At 37.4% G+C, this 22,901-nt stretch overlaps 1 protein-coding gene across 6 annotated transcripts in view; it reads right to left on the bottom strand.

Annotated features, from left to right (window-relative positions):
• SOX5 (SRY-box transcription factor 5) overlaps window positions 1-22,901 on the bottom strand; it is a 960,413-nt gene that overhangs the window by 284,633 nt on the left and 652,879 nt on the right. For all 6 annotated transcript variants that reach the window (XM_036251464.1, XM_036251468.1, XM_036251466.1 and 3 more), the window contains one exon: window positions 17,508-17,718. In XM_036251464.1, the coding sequence (XP_036107357.1) occupies window positions 17,508-17,718 (211 nt within the window). The remainder of the gene's footprint in view (window positions 1-17,507; window positions 17,719-22,901) is intronic.

Genomic DNA, 22,901 nt, shown 5'->3' on the forward strand with positions numbered 1-22,901 from the left:
ATTATTTGGAAAAAATTATTACTTAAAGCAATGTAGATGAATTATATAAGCCACAAAGTTTATAATAAAAGTTCTTATCTTCTATCCCAATGCACTGGTACTACATATTCAAAGCAGAGACCAACAACAAATTTTAATGGTATTTGGATTACTGCAGAACACCTAATCAATATTGATAATAATAAACCTGGTCTATAATTGGTCTATAAGAATTCATTGTTCTTTTTTGCCCACGTTTCTTAATTAAGAGCTCTCTAGTTTTGTATTTTTTTCTTATTTCTACATATTGATTCAATAAAAATATTGATATATCTCTCTAATTCTATATCTGCAAAGAACTATAAAACCCACTTAATGTAATAATTTTATTTTCCAATAAACAAAATGAAAATAAAGAATTTGTCCAAGATTACACAGGCAGTAGAGAAAAAACCAGCACCCAGTTCTTCATAATTCAATATTTCCTTTATTAAACTTCCTTTAGGAAGATAGCTAGAAACTCCAGGATGGATACTTTCTTTCAGATCACAGATAATGTATTCAGCCATTTAATTATCTCACTCAACTAGAAGTCACTGTGCTAGGGACTGTGGATAATGGGGTGCCTGAGACTCTGTTCCTGTCCTCTAGGACATGGGTCAGCTGACTTCATCTGTAAAGGACCAGATAGCAAATATTTGGGGGCTTTGCAGGGTATACCAATCAACTTTACCATAGTAACATTAAAGTACTTAATATTACAAGACACTACCTCAATATGTAAATGAATAAGCATTGCTGTGTTCTAATAAAACTTTATTTATAAACACATTTGAAATTCATGTAATGATCATGGTCACAAAATGCTGTTATTCTTAACTCACAGGTCATACGAAACCAGGCAGCAGTCTAGATCTGTACTATGGGCCACAGTTTGCTGACCAATTCTCTAGATCAAAATGTAATGGAAGAGAGAGGCATAGACAACGTTTCTTAAGGGAGGGAAGATGGGGGCAGTTAGAGTTAGCAGAAAGTTTCTGGTAGGAGTGAACCCTAAGCTAAATATCATGAATGAATGGCCAACATCCATCTGAAAACAAGGTAAAAGGCATGGCGACCAGACATAAGCAAAGAACACGGTAGCTGTGAAAAGCCATAGGAAATTCAGCTTTGCTAGCACAAAAGTCATAAAGAGTGATGCAGGGAATGGTAGGAAATGAGAAATGAAGCTGGAGAGTAAGGCAGGAAGTGAACTCCCTGCAGCTGCAGGCTGACTATCCACCCACTGTAATAAAGGTCTGTGGAAGACGAATAAAAGATACAGGACAGCACATGCCAACTGAGGCTCTTTCCCCACTCTTGAGAAGAAATTAAAGAAATCTATCTCCACATCCCTGAGGCTGCTCCACCACTGCTTCTTTTTTTGGGGGGCCGGGGGGGGGGTTAAACTATGGATTACATTTTATTAACTTCCAGCATGGCACATGAGCATTTCAGAATAAATATATTAATACAGTGTCTTATATGTACCTATTATATATGTGTTATATATAGAACACACACATGACTACATGTGTATACGTGTGTGTGTTAAAATTCAAACAGTGTTGTTTAAATTAAGGTTACAGTTACAAACTTTGATGAGTTAAACCTAAGTTTTTACCCTTTTGATGCGAATCAACTTACAAAGCTAAGTGTATTTTAGGTCTCTGACTTAGATTTAAGTTATTACTATTGGTGTCATAGTTTTGGCTTAACTTTCCAAACATCATTCAGCTGACACTAAAACAAAAGTGCAAAAATAATATCCTCTACCATTTTACCGACTAAAGGCTAAACACTGACAAAGGGGAAGTACTGCATTATATGCTCAGCCCTCTTAGCAGAATTCCCTGGAGAAAGCAATTTGAATATCTTCTTTAGAGCTGTAATTTTTCCTCAGAAAATGGTAAATAAGCAGAAATAGCCTTGAAAAGACCCAGTTAAGATGGGATGATGGGTGCAAAGCACTTTGAAAGAAGTTATGTCATAGAGAGATGGCCCCAGTGAATACATACCATCTTTTTGCAGTCGAAGGGAATTGGCTAGCACACTCATAAATGCCACATGTCCTCCATAGGCAACATAGACAACAAACAATATGTATTACTGTGTAAATATTAATTCAATCTAGAAGCGAATTAAGTGCACTGATTATAAGCCTATGATGTAAGGACGCTGCTCTCCACCTCCAGAGCCTCCCATCCCTCCCCACTCACAGCTCCTTCCACCAGGAAGTCACCTGGCTTATTTCCCCAAAAGACAGCGAGCAACTTAAGGACAGAAACTGTAGCTTTGATTTCTGTCTTCTCATTAAGCTACAAAATATAGCACCTCAATAAATGTTTTATGTCGGGATGAGAGAATGGGCAAAGAAATGGACAAAGAACAACAGTGTCACAGAGACAGGAGGCACTGGGCATCAAGAGAGACTTTACACAGGATGTTAACAGAAGTCCAAAGGTAACAGAAAATAAAATATAGAACAGAATGGGGAGTTCTCTTCTGTACTGAGATCCTGATCTGTGTGTTTTTGTTTTGTCAAAAATGGTGCTAGGCCAACATTTTTAGTTTGGAGATTAAAAGTGAGATAAATTCTTCTGAAACCTGTTATTTACTACAGTGTATGCATGTTCTTTATTTATTCCAGAGAAACTTTGGAAATCTAACAGAGTTGGCAAGATTTTGTCCTGTGTATAGAAGCATTGATATCATTTTTTAAAAGAAACTGATAGAGATTTAATCATTTTTAAATTCTAAGTCTTCAAAAACAATTATTAGACAATATTTCAGAAGGTTTCACAATTTTTGGAATTTAGTTAAAGCATTTCAAAAGGTAAGATTGTATACTTCTCTGTCTAAGCAATATACTTTGAAACTTGAAAACACTTTTAATTTCAATATTTTCAATTTAGAAAACAAAGAAAAAAACCCTAGCAACAAAAAATGGACTCCAAGGGTATTATGTGCTTTGATGTAATTCATATTCTTCACTATCCGCTACTTATAATATTCTTTAGGTGGAAAAGATGTCTAATAAATGTACACCTTCACTTTATCTTCAGTTCTGTTGGTTCATTCTCCACGATTCCCATGAGCCACATGGAGGGAAAACACAGGTAAAAGCAGGAGGTGGCTGTCCTTCAGCACAGAGCACGGAGAGCTCACCTTAAGCATCAAGGCGGGAAAGCATGAGCAAACAAGCCCGAGTCCCAGCCCTTAAACTTTGCTATCGGATGTTTCTTTTTCTCCCTGGAATTTGGAGCCCTATGTGAAGGCTGGGAACTGCCCCTCCTATTTGCTCTTGACATTTCAAACTCTGTACGTGCTTTTCTTCACATTGATGAACAACACTGAGTGCCAGAGCAAAGAATGAAGCAAAAATATGGGGGGGGGGGGGGTTGAGAGAGAGAGAACTCCAAAGGGAGAAGCATGCATTTTGTTCATTTATATGGCTTTCTGCTCTCCTGTCTTCCACATAATTAATGTCACACATGGTGGATAAACCTTTCAGGCAAATTTCTACAAAGCATAACTTCTCAGAAAAGAAAGGCCTATGCAACAGAGATTTAATTCATCTTGAAACAGCAAATCAATTCTTATCTATTAACACACTAAATACCAGCATAGGAGCACTGTCCTGTTATAATAATAGACGTGCTCAATTATGGTGTGCTATCCTAGCCACTGACCTCTTCAGTAATTATACCATGCAGTGAGCTGTACATTGATATTATATTAATATGCAGGGAGGAGAGAACTTATGTACAAACCTAATCAATACTCAACATTTCAGTAAAGCTTACATAAGGCCCGAGAACAAATGGTATGTTTCTTGGGAGGGAAAAAATGGTGCTTTATACAATATCTCATTTTCAGTTTCTAAGTAACAAGTTTAGAAATGAAAGCTATCTTAGAATTCGAGTCCCTTAACTGTCCATTTCAAAGTAGATAAAACTGTCTACCATGTTTCATAATCCCCTGAACTTGTCACATTAATAGCAATAACAATCTCCACACGACATTTTATATAGACAGGTGGCAATAAAAAGAATAGCAAATAGAAAACTTGTTCTGCAGACAAAACAAAAGGATAAAAGTTCAAGAAAAGGTTCCTCACCCTTTTGCAGAACCTTCAACCAACTTCTATTGATCAAGAATAGCACACAGTAAACACGCCAAACAAAAGAAATGATGAAAGATGTATTCACTTGTTCAAGGCCTTTATTTTTCTCCCTGTTTCATATACACCCACACTGAACAGTCTGGTTTGTGTTAATAAATAACCAGGAGCAACCTAAGTGAAGCAAGGAAGGGTTTCTACGATGCTGTCAGGTACCAGGCGGTTGCTCGGCACTGCTGATACAATTCTCTACATGTGAGTTGCACGTCCACAAAAAAAAAAAAGAGAGAGAGAGAGAGAGCACATAGGTTAATGGATGGATCCTTTTGTTTATCACATAACAATGGGAGGAAAGGAAGAAAAATAGAAAAACAATATTAGTTTTTTGGAACTGCCCAACCCTTTCAATTTGAATTTTACAAACCATACCCTGCCAGAGTAATCTTTTCCCAGGTAACTTGCTGTGGTTACTTGGAAATTTACTAAACTATAACACCAAACTCTTTAACACTGAAGAGTATTCATTACTTTATTTTTCAAATTGCTTCCAATATGGGCTCCATGCTTTGTTCCATTGAAATCAAGTTTGAAATATTCAAAATAAAATTTTGTTGTCATTTTCTGAAATATAAAATAGTCCAAATAATATGCATAAATAGGGACTAAAATCCACAAACTCAGTAATCGGGGTGTTAAGAGTTTACCTCACTAATGACATTCAAAACACAAACAAGAAAGTTACTGTTATGTGACACCCAGTGTTTTAGGCTTACTCATCATAAAAGTTTGTTTCCAAATGTCCTGTGACAGTCTTCGCAGAAGTTATGGGAGAAAAGTGTAACATAAATGAAAATAGAATAAGTCTAACCTATGAGAGTCGAAGTAAACATGTATATATGATGTAATATAGTATACTATGATATGATATAAAATAATGTATAATCTATCTTTCTATATAATATATATGACTGATTGCCTCATAAATGGTTTCTATGTGATATGTAGATGATCTAGGAAATATTAATTAAAGAGATAAAAGTTGGCTTTCAAATTCAGGACACAGAAGAGAGGGCAATCATTCTGAATTTCACACACGATCTTTCTTCCAGCCATCAAAGCTCCTAATCCAAACACGGGAGCACAGAGCCGTCTGGTATCCAAAGTTCATCAACCTGTAAGAAGGACTGTCTTAATCAAGCCAAACGTCCAGGTCCTATGCTCATTCTGTCGCCCCAGCCTCGTCGCTCTCTCCTGATCTTGGCCATATTTCTCCTCCACGTGAAGGGCAGTCCAGGGAGGCACCTGGGAGTCCTCCAGGTCTCGGAAGTGCGGGAGCAGCTGGCAGGAGAAACTCCGAGTGAGCTCTCCACTGCCTCTAGTGCTGTCCGTGCCTTCCCCCCACACAACTCCTATTTAAAAAAAAGACCAAGCATCCACTAGAACAAAACCAAGCAGGCCTATTTAATTAGGGCATTTGCTTGATATCCACTTCTTCATGTTAAACACACAGCCACACAGGCCTAGGAGGTCTGATTAATTTTAATATGCACGGTCATGACAAGTGCCTCAAGGGTAACTGAGTGGAAAACACACACGCGCACAAACGCACAGAATCCTCCAGCTAGTCTAGTCTGACAAATCCGTTTCAGAAAAATGCTGTGTGTGTTCCCAGATTAGACTGTTACTATTCAGCAAGGGCCCGAACCTTTAATGTGAGGAGCAAAGAGGCCCCAGAAACAGGTGGCTGGCTCTTCACTCTTGAATAAATGATACATCCAAAGGCTGAGGCACATAAGGAACAAGGAGGGCTGGCACGGGCCCCTAATGTTCATTTCTAATATGCAGCCTGGGTCAGTGGGTCTTTTTGAAGTGGTCCATGTATTATCACTGAGAGCCTGGCACTGACAGATTTAGTTAAGAGCAAGGAAAACAGGGGTGCCTTACTTATCTGAAAAGTTGAAAAGATATGAGAAACACTGGAGCACAGAGACACTTGTGATGATACATGCAGTCTGGTTACGGTTGGCAAACTCACGTATGAGCAGAAATGAAACAGAACTATTCTTATATTAATAGACAAATGGCCACCTTAGAAAAAAAGATGTTGGCTGGATGCTCCATTGAAGGAGAAAAATTAAGGACATAGCCTTAAATATAATTGCATTTTATTAACAAAAGTACATGTTCTAGTGAAAAGAGAGAGAGAGAGAGAGAGAGAGAGAGAGAGAGGGAGAAAGATTTCTTGGGCCAAATGGGTGCCTTGTACAGACAAACCTACATCTCAGCCCAGAGACCTGCTCTTGGGAGCTCCCCCAAGGCTATCCCTGAGCATCTGCAATCCAGGTAAGAAGTACTTTCAAAAAATATACAAATTAATTTTCTATAACACTTAATGAAGTCAACAGCACCCAGATACACCGCTCTGATGGATACCACTTAAGGAGGAGATGACAGTGAATGAGTTCCACTTTAGTGTTGAAAAATTACCAGGCTTCCAACTCAGCAGCCTGCACGCTCAAGTTAAAGCACTTAGCCCTGCAGAAACAGGCTCTACAGCACGTGAGGGTGTCTTCTCGTCCTGACCTTTAAAAAATAAACTCTTTTCTTTATCATCATCATTTTTTATGAGTGTCGATTTCCATACAGTGGTGCCTTTGAAAGGGTGCCTGGAGGTTAGACTCTAGCTTTGCTCAACGAGAAGGGAGACGTTTGCCAGTGACAGGACCGCGACGATGTGACGGACCGCGAAGATGAACGCAGAGCCAGGATGCGTTAGGGGTCGCCTCCAACAGCAGCGCCAGGGTGAGGAACACCACTTAAAAGGCCTCGGCTGAAACGTCCCCTTGTTTGTCCTTCCATGGAACCGCACTCACAAAGCCACTTCAACACGTCCAAAGGACAGTCAGTCACTAAACAAAGCAACTCAAACCTCTGCCAATGAAAGCATCTTTAGGCTCTTCCCCTGATCCTTTCAATTTTTTTCTTTTTCCCACCTCATCAAATGAGGTTTTAAAACAAGAGTGGATTTCAAAGTGAACTTCAATATTCTTAACTTAATGGAATGCTTTGGGATTTTGAATTCAGGAAGGCCAATCTCCATCCCAATTCCCCGTAAAAAAAAAAAAAATGGTAATTAAAAGTTGGTAAAATTAAAATTAGGGGGTACATTTGAATTTTGATTTCAACTTGTCTGTTAATGTAATACAGTTCAATTTAAGTTCTAACGGGCTGCTCGACAACAGACGTTTAAATGATAAGAACAGGCATCCTGATTCGTACGTAAACTCAAACATCAAACACGCAACGCGTGAAGGGACATTCACAAGGCCAGGTGTCTTGCACAAGGGGCCTGTCCTTTCCACAGAAGAATCACATATAATGCTGCAGCACACCACAGATGGAAATAGAGTGCTCATATCATCTATTTCAAGACCCCCAAAATAAGTCTGAAAACTAGGGGAAAAGCTTTATATCCATTGAAAAGATTGAATGGTTCTATATGTCAACACATGTATGATAAAAATTGAAAAGGCCATTAACACATAATTATATCTGGGGGAAAAGCAAAAGTAAAGTAATGTAGAAGGCACAGTCAACTAAACTGAATTATTTCCAGTAGATGGGACCAATGTATCAAAAAGATACTTGATGCAATAAAAATGCATATTTTTAAGTTTTAAGAGAAGATAATTCATAAGCACCAATGTATAAACTGGTGCTTATACATTTTTGTTTCATAAAGAGCTAGTTTTCACCTTAAAAGTTGTCCAGTCCATTCCTACAAATGGTTGTAATGGCATTAAGTGAGTTTTTTTGTTGTTGTTAATATTTACCACTGAGAATTTGTATTGTACTATATGATGTCAAAGTGATACCCACTTTTGTTGTTTTTCCACCTAAATAAATAATTTTCCCTATTGTGTCTGCTGGCGGGGGTGGGGGGAGAGAGAGAGAGAGAGAGAGAGAGAGAGAGAGAATGAATCCCAGTATTTTCTTCACCCAGAGACACTTCCGTGTTGGACAGATGACACCGACAGTGACAGCTTGAGCTCTGCCACAATACATAGTTTTCCAGCTCATTTCATTATTGTTTAGTTCTCACAGGAAGAGAACTGACGCTTTTTGTGAGGTCTGTACGAAAAGCAACGAACTGTTTCACGTGAAATAACAATGGGTGACTTTGGTAGTCGGTTGTGCCTTTAGGGTCCTGTAATATCAAATTGTGAACAAAAGTTTTCTGGAGAAGTTCAGGGGGAAAAAAGTTACCTGTTGTGTAAAAAATGATAAAGTCTAGTTTGAGTAGAAACAGAATTTCACAAAGAAATGCAGTTTCTCACACACAAGGAATACACTCATCATGGTACAATTTTGGAGGTGTGGGCGTCATACTCTAAGAGGGAAGAACACTGACAGATACAGATGCTAAATGAAAGCCAAGAATATGTGGGAACTGAAAGGAGAATCACACACACACACACACACAAATAATAAGAAGAAAAATCAAAATGGAGAAGGGAAGTAAGAACAAATAGAACCCATAAGAGAAAACTAAAATGCTAGAAAACCTATGAAACTTTTGGCCAAGGGGCCCTCGATGACCTCAGTTATATTTGTCTACGGCCCACATTCATGTTATTAAAGAAATGAGAGTACAACCAATCCACATGCAATATTAGATGCCTCTCCTAGTTTGATGTTGGGCACCATTTGCCATTTCATCCATATCAATTTAGAGCAATTTTCTTTCTTTTCAAAAATGAATTCTTCAGGAAGAAACTTTCCTACCCACATTTTATTGAGGGAAATTTAGATAGATAAACTTCAAAGCAACTACCTATCCCAGGATTTTTAAGAATGTAGGGTTGGTTGTTGTTTCTACTGTTGACGACATGTCTGCCCTAAATTTCCAGAATTTCGCAGGTCTGAATCAGAATTTTCAGCACAAAAAGCATCCTGGGAAAGCAGCACTGGAAACTCTATAATGTTTCCGGCATGCCTAAAATAACAGTATTTCCTACCAGCCAAGATGCGATAATGACAATAACTGGTACCATTCCAAGGTGGTTATAATTTATGAAGTTCTTCCCCATGCATTACCTCATTTGTTTCCTTCAACAACCCTCTGATGAAAGTAGGGCAGCTAGCCTTGCCAACTGAGGGCCGATATTCATTACATTAATACAATTAATGTAGCAACTTAAAGTCAAGTAATTATGTTTTGTTACAATGCAAATTATAAGGTTAATGCTTGGTTTTACGCAGAAATCCTTGTTTAAAATTAAAATCCTCATTTCCCCTAAATGCTGCAAAAGAGATCAAATGGCATTCCTGAATATTGCTGAATAGTATTGCCTCAAAACTGATCAGAGACTAAACCAGATAGATGTTACACCACAATCACACAGTAATCAGTGGCAGAATCAGAACTAAACCCCAAACACTGACTCTGTAATTACTTTTTTTTTCATCATGGGTTGATTTGAAGGTCAGATTAGAACTATGGACTGGGTCTCAAATGCACAAAAACACAGATTGTCACCATTTTGCATACAATTTCTAGGATTTGTAAGTCCTCTGAAGGGACCTGTGAATCCTGAATTTGGAAACTACCCTTGAGGTAACATGTTAGAATCCTTGGAAGGCTATACGGAAGAGGAAGGTGTTGACAGGGATCTGAGACTTTTCTTTTACCATAGCCCTCCTAAGGTCAACTGTGCATATGTTGCTGGGGACAGCCATCGTGGAGTGGGAGATCCAACAACTGGCTTTGCCATCCTGAGCCCATCATAAGAAATAAGAACTCTCTGTCCCATGCCAGCTCCATAAACCTACAAAGCGGTAATAGTCTCCATTATGTTTAAAAAATATTAAAGAACCAGTTATAGCTTTGAATTCTGGAAAAGTGTTCCTAGATCAATCCAATTCACTGGAGGAGAATTACTTTCTGTGGCCACAAATTCATAGATAATGCTATCACATTTCATTAGAGAAATGTGCGTTATTATAGTTATTTAAAATATTAATGTGAATGTCAAACTTTTCATTGTGCTATTATTTTAGTTTTGCATCCTAGATTTTAAAATATCTAGTTATGTGATGTAGGACCACACTTTAACCTCCAAGTCATAGAAAAAATTTGAAAGTAATGATCTCAAAGTTTCAATTATGATAAGGGTATGCCTACGATACGGTGAAGGCGGGAGAAGACAGGATGAAGGAAATCACTAAGTGGGGAGGTTAAGGAAGAATCTGAGTAGATCATGAAGAAAAGGGGATAGTATAAACAAAAGCAGATATATAAAACCTAGTAAATTCTTAGAGAAGTATTAGAAAGGCAAAAAAAATGTCAATTAGGGGGTTGACACTCATCTACCTACCGTTAACACAATCACCTATATATGTACCAAGGCCACTGATAGGAAGCATTTGAGGCACTGATCACTGAACCAAGAACTCTTCATTTCAACATTCACATGCTTACTACTGTGGAAGACGGAGTGGAAATAAGCAGTGGAGATAATGTGGTAAGAACTGAGATGTGTCTGTGTAAGCAAAATTCTGACAAAGGTGTTCAGAGTGGGTGCTGAGTCCTAAAAGGTGAACACAAATTCATTGTGTAGTTAAGACAGGGAATGACATTTAAGGCAGAGGGAACAGCATATGAAAAGGCAGAGTAATATTAAAAACATAGAGTGTTGCGAGAACGGCATGCAGTTTGACAAGATATCATGAGAACATCTACTTTAGAGTGTTATGGGAAAGTAAGGTTCAGAGAAAAGGAAAAAAAAATGTCTGGTCAGATTTATATGCTCTTGTGTTCAATGCCAAGTAGTTTTGTGGAGGATAATAATTTTGATCTCATTCTAGCTCCTCCATACAACAAGAATGGGGACAAGTTACGGACCCTCAGTCTTCCTTTTTTAAGATAGGAAATAATACCAACTCCAGAGTTTGGGGGGGCTAAGAGATATAGCTCATGGCTGCTCTCTCTGTGGAGTAGCCCCTCTCTGTCTCACTACTTCACTAATAAACTCACTTTCACTTTAAACTCCAAAAAAGAGAAGAAAAAAAAATTGCTCACATAACATGTGGCAGAAGAGTCGCATGCTTATTAAGGTCATCTCCTTTCCCACAACAGCAATGGCGCAACACTGAAACAGTTTAAACATCTCTAGTTAGTGTATGCTCTATTCTCACCCATAAGGAGTTTAATATCGGTGCAGAAACTGACAAATATTAAATAATTATATTACAGTAAAGTCATGGTATCAATAGACACAAGTAGAAGTTTTAAACAGATGAAAAAGTTAATGCATTGAGTTTAAATAACTCATTCTAGCAACTAGACTTGGACAGATGAGGAACAGAATTACAGATACAAGGGATGGGAACAAGAAAAGCTGAGTTTATTTGTAGTGTATCCAGGAGGAAGAGATGTAAATGTGTCTATAGGCTGAAATAGCAATCCCAAAGAGTTATTAAAGGTAACATAGATATAAATGTAAAAAAATTTAAAAAGCCTGTTGGAATCTTTGTATCTAAAAGGATTCCATTTTAATTGAGATATCTAAAGTTCTCATCAAGGTAAAAATTATTTTCATCTGCACTATTAATGAACCTAAGGTTTGCATGAAAATCAAGTTAAATCTGACCCTAATTTAAATGCAGACGTATTTTTAGAAATCCTCCGTAGCTACCTGGGCTTGAGAACACAGGACATTTGTGAACACCTGTCTATTTTGGTTTTATTAGCTGAATTAAGATCTGTTTGTCTTTGAGTTATTTAAATTTAACAGAGTGAAATACTCTTTACAACTAAGAGGAGGTGATGACATTATTTCTAAAAGATCAAGAAAAAGGAGAAACATCTGTAACAAAAATTAATTAATAAAAAAAGAAAAAAAAAAAAAGGTCAAGAAAAGGAGACAAAGGAGACTATCAAAAGTGCATGATGTAACTGAAAAGGAAAAAAAAAAATAAGGTGCCTGGACCTATAGGACTTGAACTGGATTCTCATTCTGGCTTTAACATCAACCTGCTCTCTGACTTCAAGCATATCTCTGCCTAAGTCTCTCAAAAATGAGGACAAAAAAAAAAACAAAACCAGAAACTCTGAATTTCTGTTATCCCACAGTTAATTTGCTCCCATAATAAGTTTTTGTGGGTTGTTTTTCATTTTTTGCTTTTTTTTTTTTAACACTTGAAATTCAAACTGTTTAAGTTGAGCTGATTTTAAAAACTTTCCTGACATGTGATCCCCACTGAGGCAGAAGGAATTCACTTTAGTAGAATATTATTGAATACTACTTTATTATTCATTATTTCAAAGGAATTTAGGCACACAGGTGCTAAAGAATAACATTAAACTATTACTGGCAAAATTCCTAAGTGGAAGAAATAGTGTAACTAGTGATTAAGGGCATGGATTCTAGCTTAGGGTTGACTTCATTTTGAATAATGACCCTGACAGTCACCCTGTGACATATTTAATCATTAGTTTCCTCATCTGAAAATGGAGATAATAAGAATCAGAATATTTAGCTCATGCGAAGGCACTTCCCGAAAATGGAATAACTTTACTTAGTAGCCCTTGTTACTCGGCTTCTGTAAAGATTAAATAAAGTGCTTCATATAAATTACTTAACACTATAGTTAAAACATTTTAAGCACTGAATATATGCTACCTTTTCCCCCAACACATAATTATTTATTCAATATTTGATATAGGAATTAAGTGTCACATAGTATTAAAACTCATTGTCATTTTTAACTGCCAGGTCTAATATTTAAAAATCAACTGATATAGCATAGCTACTACCAAATATGATGTAACTATATTATAGCAGCCAGATATTTTGAACTTTGAATTTACTATGAACTTGGGCACATTCCATGTCAGTTAAGTAATCACTGGACAAAGAATCTTTAGCACCAGACCGTTTTGAGTACTGCCAAGCAAAAATTCAGATGGAGAAAAAAGACACAAACAAAAATACATCAACATATATTCTCCCTTCTTACAACTTTTAAAATATTTTGATTAACTGATTGTAAAAACAAGCTCACTGGAATAAGAGAGCCATTTGTTTTTCAACCCATCTGTAAATCTAATTTTCTTTCTAACCATTTCACCTCAGTGGCCTCCTTTTGTATGACACACCATTCTCCTATAACTACAGAATTTCTGTTAGTTTGCTGTTGGCAGGAATAAGGTCGGACATACTACGGACTTTCTATTGAAATCTGTTTCTCCCGCTCAATGAGAGGGAGCAAAGGCATGAATATAGCACCCTCATAATGATTTAGCTGGGCCTTAATGACTTAATGAAATTTTCATCACAACCTGCTGTTCATTTTAATGGCCTTTGAAAAACAATGGAAAATATAGCTTGAGGGAAGAAAAGATTTTTCTGTGGCATCTATTAGCGAGCTTAACATTGAGTTCCCCTCAGTCTCTGCTCCCCTCGTCCCCACACTGCGCTCTCATCAAAGAGCTATAACGTTTCCCAGTTCTGTGGATATACATTTTGCAGTTCTTTTGTTAAATGTATTCCTAAGTATTTTCCTCTTTTGATGCTACGGGCCCTCACGAGCCCCAGCTCGTATGTCTGTACCGCACACGGTGTCCGGTTCGAGGCTGGAATGATGTCAGGCTTTGGTCCATTCTCACGTCCAACCAGACACTTTGATTGATGGTCTCTTTAAAGCCAGAGCAACTTTCCACTTAATGTTGAGATTTTCACATATTTTTTTAGATATGTTTCCTCATGTTTCTCTCTTTGCAGTAAAAGAAGAAATTGGAGATTTTCTTCATCCTCTTATTCCTTTTCTAGGGAACGACTTCTGCTTTGCTACCATACTTTCCTTGGTGATAAAGATCATTGCTTTACTCACATATAAAAGTTGCTCCTTGATAAATCTCCCAATTGTCACAGTTATTAAATAAACCTTCTTGCTATGGTAAATATTTTTATCAATAAGCTGAGTCCATTTACACTTTTGTGTGTTCAGTGTACAACTAAGAATCTTGTGTACATATGAAATGTATCCTAGTGGTTTTATATTTATACAGAAATTATCTGTCTGGACTCAGGCTTTTCGATGTTTGCCATGTTTGATTTATACTCCAGTTTTCCATCAAGACTAACTCTGTATTTTCTCAATATCTTTATATTATTCAATAACAAGTTACTCTCCAGCTGAGTTTATACTTGTAGGGGGAAGATAAAAAAAAAAAATGTCGTGGGAAACACAATCATGAGAACAGTCTAAGGTCCACATGACACATGATGTCCCTCCGTTCATGTCATCTCTTCCTTCTGCAGATGTTCTCTCCTCTTTGGCCTGTGTGGCTATTATTGGATATTATCCTTTTCTCCCAATTCCCAATACCTCTGAATATGTCCTCCTAAGCACACTGGGGGGCACTGTCTCCTGCCCTCTGTCCTGTTATGAATGATTCATTGCCTTGGCCATCTTATATACTTCCAAAGTAAGAGTCTGTGCATCCACTTGTACAGAGGCCAACATAACACACCGGAGGAATACTAAAGTCATATACCAACTCTCCATGTAGGACGTTATCTAACAATAAATCCCCCAAAACAGCTTTATAATACAATACATTCCACAGCACTGCTGCTTCTTCCTAGGCCTTAGCCCTGGACTAGAAACACATCTGAAACAAAAATTAAAATGTTACATGTGAGAGAAATACTTCCTATGAAGCCAGTATTATCTTAATATCAAAATCAGATGGATACATGAAAACCTATACACCTAGAACAGAGAAGGCACAAGATAAGTTTGCAGTATCATAGCTTATATTGCCAGAAAGTAGTAATAAAAAAAAAAATGCCCACAATCATAGCTATATGTCAAAGTGACACAAAAGTCAAGGGAAAGTGTTTCTAATGGTCAAAGCTGAGCAATTTGAGCAACGAGTTGAATAAGAATTGGATTACAACTCAAGGTATACAGTAACTCTCCACACGTTGATATTTACATAAATAAATAATTGAGTAAAATCAGTAAACGGTGGAGAAGTGGTAAGTTTCCCATGGAGAAGGATTCTAGACCAATTATGTAGATGATCCACTCTAAAGAGGGGGCGCAAAGCTCCCTACTCCTGAAAGGTGGGCTGCAGAGTACCTCCCTTCCAGGGTATGGAGGGAAAGGGGCCGGGAGACACTACAGTGCAGAAACCTGACAAACACCATATCAGCCAGCTGGTCGGGTCATCATCAACAGTCATAAGTCACGCAGAGTGTATGTACCCATGATATGATGTACTTTTTAATAGTACTCTACTTCTATGGTCTTTCTCCCAAAACCATAATCCCAGTTTAATTAAGAGAAAAATCAGCAGACATATTCCAATAGAAGCGCATTCTACAATACATCTGAACAGCATTCCTCAAAACTTTTAAGGTTATCAAAACAAAAACAGTCTGAGAAATGGTGACAGTCCAAAACGAGCCCAAGGAGACATGCCAACTACATGCAGTGTGCTATCCTTGAAGGCATCCCAGAACAGAGAAAGCACACTTGGTAAAAATAAAGATACCTGAATAAACTGTGGGCTTTAGTTAATAATACTGTATCACAACATAAATGATAAAAAATAATTTCAAATACAGAAAGTCAATCATGCAAAATGAACAGAATATGTAAAAAAAATAGATAAAGGTACACAACATAAGTTTAAGAGCTATAATATGGGAAAATCTATGATTTTGGGTGATATTTATTATCTTCCTTTTAATTTTTCTGGTTTTATTTAAACAATTCCTATAATAAGACACATATTTTTAATATCAGAAAAAAAACTTCCAGCGTATTAAAAAAGAAAAGTATTCTGGGTCCTCCTCAAAACCTCACTTTTACCTCCATGCAGACCAGAGCCAAAAGCCTGATTGACTAGATTTTCTCTGAAATTCCTTCCAACTGTAAGATCATGTGAAATACATACATTTTCACTAAAATCCATGTCCCAACTATACATCTGGTAGGAACCCAGACATTTTAATTACCACGACTCCCAAATATACTGGTTAACATACATTGTGCCAGATAGAATCACAATTTACCAGTTTTCTAACAACAGAGGAGAGAGGAGTCTAACTCAGTGTTACTCAGTATAAATGCAATATATTTTTGGTGTAAAGTATGTCTTTTTATGCCGCTGTTTTTGTTTGTTTGTTTTAATTTTCCACCTGACTCTGAAATAGGGAGTATGTTCTCATGTGCAACGTGGTATCCATGCTTTGGATGGACATAGTTTAAACAGGATTTAGTAAGCGTCTGCAACACAAAGGACGGCTGTCGGTTATGCAGAAACAATCTGACTTGCATCAGTTGCATTATTAGTCTGTTTGCTTCCATTTTAAGATTCCTCCATGTGCATATCACCTGAAGGCTACTATCAGCAACTATTAAAGAGATTTAGACGATGAAATCTTAGAAGCCAGTCTTCCGTAAGTTGAATAAATGGTAAGTTCAAGCTAGCTTACAGAGTTACAGAATCACTACTTTTTAAATATACAATAGGCCTAGCCATATTAATTGTGGACCATACAAGAAATAGTCCTAATTATCAAAGTAGTATAAGATGCATTAATATATAAAGGTTATAAAATGTAAAACGTTGCAAAATGGCCTCTTGGACTCTGTTGCTACATCCTATTCTCTTTTTTTTAAATAATGAAATATTTTTTATTAGCTGTTCTAATTTAATATTGTATTAGAGCTTCAATTAACAAATCTGAAGCCGTACAACACATTTAATAATAAATAATAACTGATTATTAGGATCACCTGCACACTATTATAGGCGATTCACTACTCAGTCTGTTTTGCAATCAAGACTCCTTGACCACAGGGTAGTAAAAGAGAGATGGATGCATGTTGATTGGGTTGCTTGATGGACGACATACTCAACATTTGTGCCAAATGGAGATATATCTACAGTAGCACCTTGAACGCAGAGGAAACCACTGCAGGTACAAAGTGTTCTTTCCTTCCTACTAGCCGGGCAGTCCCTCCTGTCTAGAACTACTCCCCGTTCACCTAGTACCTCCAGCCTCTCTCCTAATAGGCCCGTAAAGTGCCTCCTAAAATCTGTTTTACTCCACTGCCCCTTACTCATGTGTGAAAAGAAGACATCACAGCAGAAAAGAATGATTAAAAACCACTGCACTAGCCATATTTAAATGTGTGTGTGTGTTTTTTAACAGTACCCATCTTCATAGCATGAGGTTTCTATGTCATTCTATTTAACCGAGCGAGAAGTCATAAAGCAGAACTAGAGGTTCAAATCAAATTATTAAGTAGGGAGACGGCAAAATCTTTCCTTTCCAGCCTTTACCTTCTGGCTCGTTTTTGATGAGCTCTTCCATTTTCCTCTGCTTCAAGGTGTCAACCACGTCGGCCAGGCTGCCTTTGCGCCGCTCGGGCGTCCCCAGGGCCGTGCTCGACAAGGACTCGCCACTCTGCCGCCCACCTTCGTCTGCCTTCTGAGGTGAGGTAGATGAGTTGTGTGGGGCAAATGAAGACATAACTTTATTGCCATCGACTTCCTGCGAGAGAAAGCAAAGAGGAAAAACGCGTTTAAGATTCGATGTTGTTTTTTTAGTTACGTGGCTTCGGAACTTTAAAAAGTGAAATGTCACTCTGTAAGAGCGAAAGGAAGAAAGGCATTCCGGAAAGGGATACGTTAACTCTTCAGGTGAGCCCCAGAAAGAGTCAGAGACCGGTCCATCAGAGTGATAAAAATATAAAGATTCTGTCCCTTAGACGAAGTGTATTGATGAGATTCGTTTAGGTTTCTGCTTTTGTTTGAAAGTCGCAGATTTTCCTATGAACAGTAAGAATAGCAGTCATCGATATTCAACTTCCTCATGACATGGTAAAAGGTAAATAAATAACATTATATATACTTTTTTTTTTAATCCTCTCCCCTCTGTCCATTTTTCTACTTTTGTTTAGGTAGAGTGGGAGGGAGACAGAGGAAGAGAGAGAGAGAGAGAGAGAGAGAGAAACATTGACATGAAAGGGACACATCGAGTGACTGCCATCCGCACGACTCCAACCTGGGCTGGGGACAAACCACAACTGAGGTACATGCCGTTAGCAGGAATCGAACCCGGGACTCTCTGGACCACAGGCCAATGCTCTAACTACTCAACAAAACTGGCCAGGGCCATTATATATACTTTAATTACTTTCATTTTAAGCAGCCACCGCTTCCTGATGGCACTGAATTACAGTAGGGTCCTCTTTTGATTCTCCATGTCCCTCTTATTCATTCATTCATTCATTCATTCATTCATTCATTCCTCCCCCGAGGATACTTTTCTATTTATCATCAGATAGAGTGGGAAGGAGGGAGGGAGAGAGAGAAACATCGATGTGATAGAGTCACATTGACTGGCTGCCTCCTGCACGACCCCAACCAGGGCCGGGGACAAACCGCAACCTAGGTACATGCCCTTGACCAGAATCAGCCCGCAACTCACTGGTTCACGGGCCAACGCTCTAACTACTGAGCCAAACCAGCCAGGGCTCCCTCTTATTTTTTTCTATTTTTTTTCATTTTTGGTACGTGTCCTTAGCGGGAACCGAACACAGGGACTCTCTGGTCCACAGGCCAACGCTCCAACCACTGAGCCAAACCAGCCAGGATTCCCTCTTATTTTTTCAAGAAAGCAACAACCGCCCTGGCTGGTTTGGCTCAACGGTTAGAGTATCAGCCAGTGGTCCAGAGAGACCAGGGTTCGGTTCCCACTATGGGCACGTACCTCGGTTGTAGTTTGTCCCCGGCCCTGGTTGGGTTGTGTGGGTAGCAACCAGTCGCTGTGTCCCTTTCACGTCGATGTTTCTGTTTCTGTTTCTCTCTCTCTCTCTCTCTCTCCCCCCGTCCCCACCCCCACCCCCACCTCCTTTCCTCCCACTCTACCTGAACAAAAAATGGAAAAATGTCCTCAGGTGAGGATTAGAAAAAAAGAGAAAGCATCAACCACATGGGTTATTTTGACATCAGATAGAAATATTGCAAGTTTATTTCTGCTTATGCTGAAGATATTTCCAGTTGCATTTGTTACCTCAAGCACTGTTTCTGTCAATACCCTGTGCTAGTGGCTACTTAGGTCTCACTTGTCATACAACACAAAGGTTCTGGCAGACTTTACCTCGTTATAACTGTGCATTTTTATATAAATAGTTTATTCTATAATTCTATAATTTGAATATATTTTGGTGTTTCGTCAGTATTCCCCCCACAATTTCTAGCACAATTCTAGCAATCTGTAAAATATTTGGGGTATAATTTGTATAAAAGCACTAAATTGATTTTTCAGATAGTGTCAAGAGGAGTGATACTGGAATGATAAAGAAAAAATAATTTTCTTACTTAAAGGTTTTCCTCGCTTCCATAATCTTTTACTTATTTCCATAATCCTTGACTTCCCACAAAGCAGACTTCCTCTTAAAAATAATTCTATATGACCTGGCCAGTTTGGCTCAGCATTTGGAGTGTCGGCCCACGGATCAGAGAGTCCCGGGTTCAGTTCCCGCTAAGGACACGTACCTCGGTTACAGTTTGTCCTCGGCCCTTGTTGGGGTGGTGTGTGTGGCAACCTCTTGATGTGTCTCTCTCACATCGATGTTTCTCTCTCTCTCTTCCACCCTCTCTCCCTCCTGCTCTATCTGAAGATGAATGCAAATTGTCCTTGGGTGAGGATAAAAAAAATAATAAATAATTCTATATCCTAAGGTCTTTGAGGAAGTTAGTTTTCCTCTACGTATATTAATTAATTCTACATTATTAAAAGTTTCAGTTAAAGTATATTTGAGAGTGTGCATATTCAATAATCAGAATAATAGATTACATCTATGTTTACAATTTTTTCCATCTATTTAAGACATAATAATAGAATATGTTGACCCCAGAAAAGTGACAAATTACATTGATTTCCTATGTAATGTTTTAAAGCTAATAATAACATTTTGACTAGCTTAAAAATATCCAAAAATTACTTACTTGATAAATCTGTCATTCTAATTTTTTAAAAATAAATGAAAAATGAAATATCAGCACCAAAATAATCATAATCTGTTCATATGATTTTTAAAAAATATGTTTTATTAAATTTGTTTTTTAGAGAGAGAGGAAGGGAGAGGGAGAGATAGAAACATCAATCAGCTGCCTGCACACCCCCAACTGGGGATCGAGCCTGCAACCCAGGCATGTGCCATAATCAGGAATCAAACTGGTGACCTCTTATCGCACAGGACGATGTTTAATCCACTTAGCCACACTGGCCAGGCCATATGATTTTTTGTTATTGTTGTTAATGAATAGTAGTGAGTACAAGGACATTAGCTATGGTACAAATATCAGTTTTTTGGGTAGGGCTAAGAAAATGGGGAGAAAGCAAGAGTAAAATAAAAGAAAAATATGGCTAATAGAGTCTTTGACATTATAATTCTAAACTGAAAAATGGTTTCTATTTCTTGCAAACAGTACAGAATATGCCTCTGATAATTATTATGTCTTGAATGAATATTCTATAGACAATACTTTCATAAATGAATCTTAGCTTATAATGTACTTGGATTTAGAAATCAATATGCATAATGTAATAATTGCAAGCCCCTGCAGGCTAAGTGAAGGTACAGGTCTGGAATTATTTATTTAAAATCCACACATAAATACAAGCACACACACACACACACAGAGCAATCACAGATTCATTCAGTAAACTAAGGAATGTGTTTATGAATGGGCCATAAAACACATTAGCTCTGTTTAATGTGCATACCAGAACACAGAAACCTCTATATTTATTTTTCACAGATCTTTTTATTTCCTGGGTCAAAGGCAGAAACATCCCAGTTTTAGCTTCACTTTGAACACTCCTAATTTATTCTCTGCTTTCATATGATCGAATGACAAACTTTACAAACAAGAACTTAGCACTTGAACTTCAGTTGCCATAATTGAAAATTTACACATATCTTTCTATAGCATTATCCATAGAGAGAATGACACCCAAACTGTATGCAATTAATTCCATTAAAATACCAGAAAACATTTCACATTAACGTAGAACACAAAAACGTCCCATTTTGCATGTCTCTACTTTTCTACCCCTTGCAAAGTGGAAGGACATGTTTTAAAGAGTGTAACATATTGCACAACTACTCTAAAGTGAGTTACCCCTTAGAATAAAAATTAATTAATTAATTAAGCATTACTGCTATTTCACACAAGAATATTTATCTTATCACTATTTCACCTGCCTGATTCCATTTCAGCCCCTGGCACTGTTAATCCCTTTAACAGTTTCATGTAGTTAGCAGATGTTTCAGTGTGGGCTCCACTGTTCACTTGCGTGGCGAATAGCTTGCTAAGGAGAGCTGGCAGAGTCCTCAGTCAAGGCAGTCCTACCCTGTCTCCGTTTCTTCCCTGGGACTGCACTCGTGACACCTGAAATCGTGACTGCGCATCTCTCTTCACTCCTCTGGCAGGTGAGCATCCAGAGAGTCTGGTAACAGTGGTACTGACCAGCAATATAAATTCAGTATATTTAGTCAAGTTTTATGGACTCTCGGGACAGTAATGGGTTGTTCTGACAAATATCCCCAGGACAACGCAAAAAAAAAAAAAAAAAAAAAAACTTGGAAAATATTGAAAACTTATATTATTTGATTGAAATGGGCATAGGTAATCAAAAGGTACAAAATTCCAATTATAAAATAAATAAGTACTGAGGGTGTAATGTACAGTATGGTGACTATAGTTAATAACACTGTATTACGTATTTGAAGAATGTAAGTATGAAAATGGGAGGTTTTCACCCCTATAGGTTCCATTATTAAATAAAAAAGTGATATAAATACATAAAAGATAATCACAAGAAAAAATTATAACTATGTGCAGCGATGGATGTTAACTGGATTTATGGTGATCATTTCAGAGTATAGACAAACATTACATTGTGTATGCCAAACTAATATAATGTTATATATAAATTATATCACAATTAAAAGCTATATTATTTGATTGTTCCTTAAACTCTTTAAAAATTGGAAAATATATATTATTACAAATGTTTATTTTTAAACTAAATTGTGTTTCTTGTAACCTACTCTGTCAAAATTAATTTAGTAATAGAAAAAAAAAATTATTGTGTAAAAACTCAATTATTCATAAACTTTTATTGGTTAAGATGATGTTTCATAAGAGTCCTGCATGACACCCTAAATCACTAATGCTTACTCATTTTGGATTATATTTCCCTTAATAATAGCTCCACAGGCTCCCCAAACACATATGCACACGCATGCAGCCAGACACACACACATGCAGCCAGACACACACTCATGCATTTGCACACACAATTTCACAGTTCTAGACAATTAATTACTCTTGTAGCTCCAGTTGTGAACTTCCTCCATGAAATCCCCTAGAAATTCTTAAAAACTATGGATTACAGGTTAAGAAGCTCTGACCTACATGTATATATTCATAGAAAAGTACTCTAAACCCATCAACATATACAAATTAGACAATTTTTAAATGACCAATTATTTGCAAAAAGAGCTTCAAACTATTGACATTTTATTTACATAAACTTAGTTAAAGGTATATAGTTCAATAGCTTAAAATTTTTACTAGTTTAATTTTCAAATACAAATTTTCCTGAACACAGGATGTAAACATATGAAAGATATACTGAGGCAAAAGCCAACACTGAAA

The sequence above is a fragment of the Molossus molossus genome, unplaced genomic scaffold (assembly GCF_014108415.1).
Source record: "Molossus molossus isolate mMolMol1 unplaced genomic scaffold, mMolMol1.p scaffold_m16_p_10, whole genome shotgun sequence".
Lineage (NCBI taxonomy): Eukaryota > Metazoa > Chordata > Mammalia > Chiroptera > Molossidae > Molossus > Molossus molossus.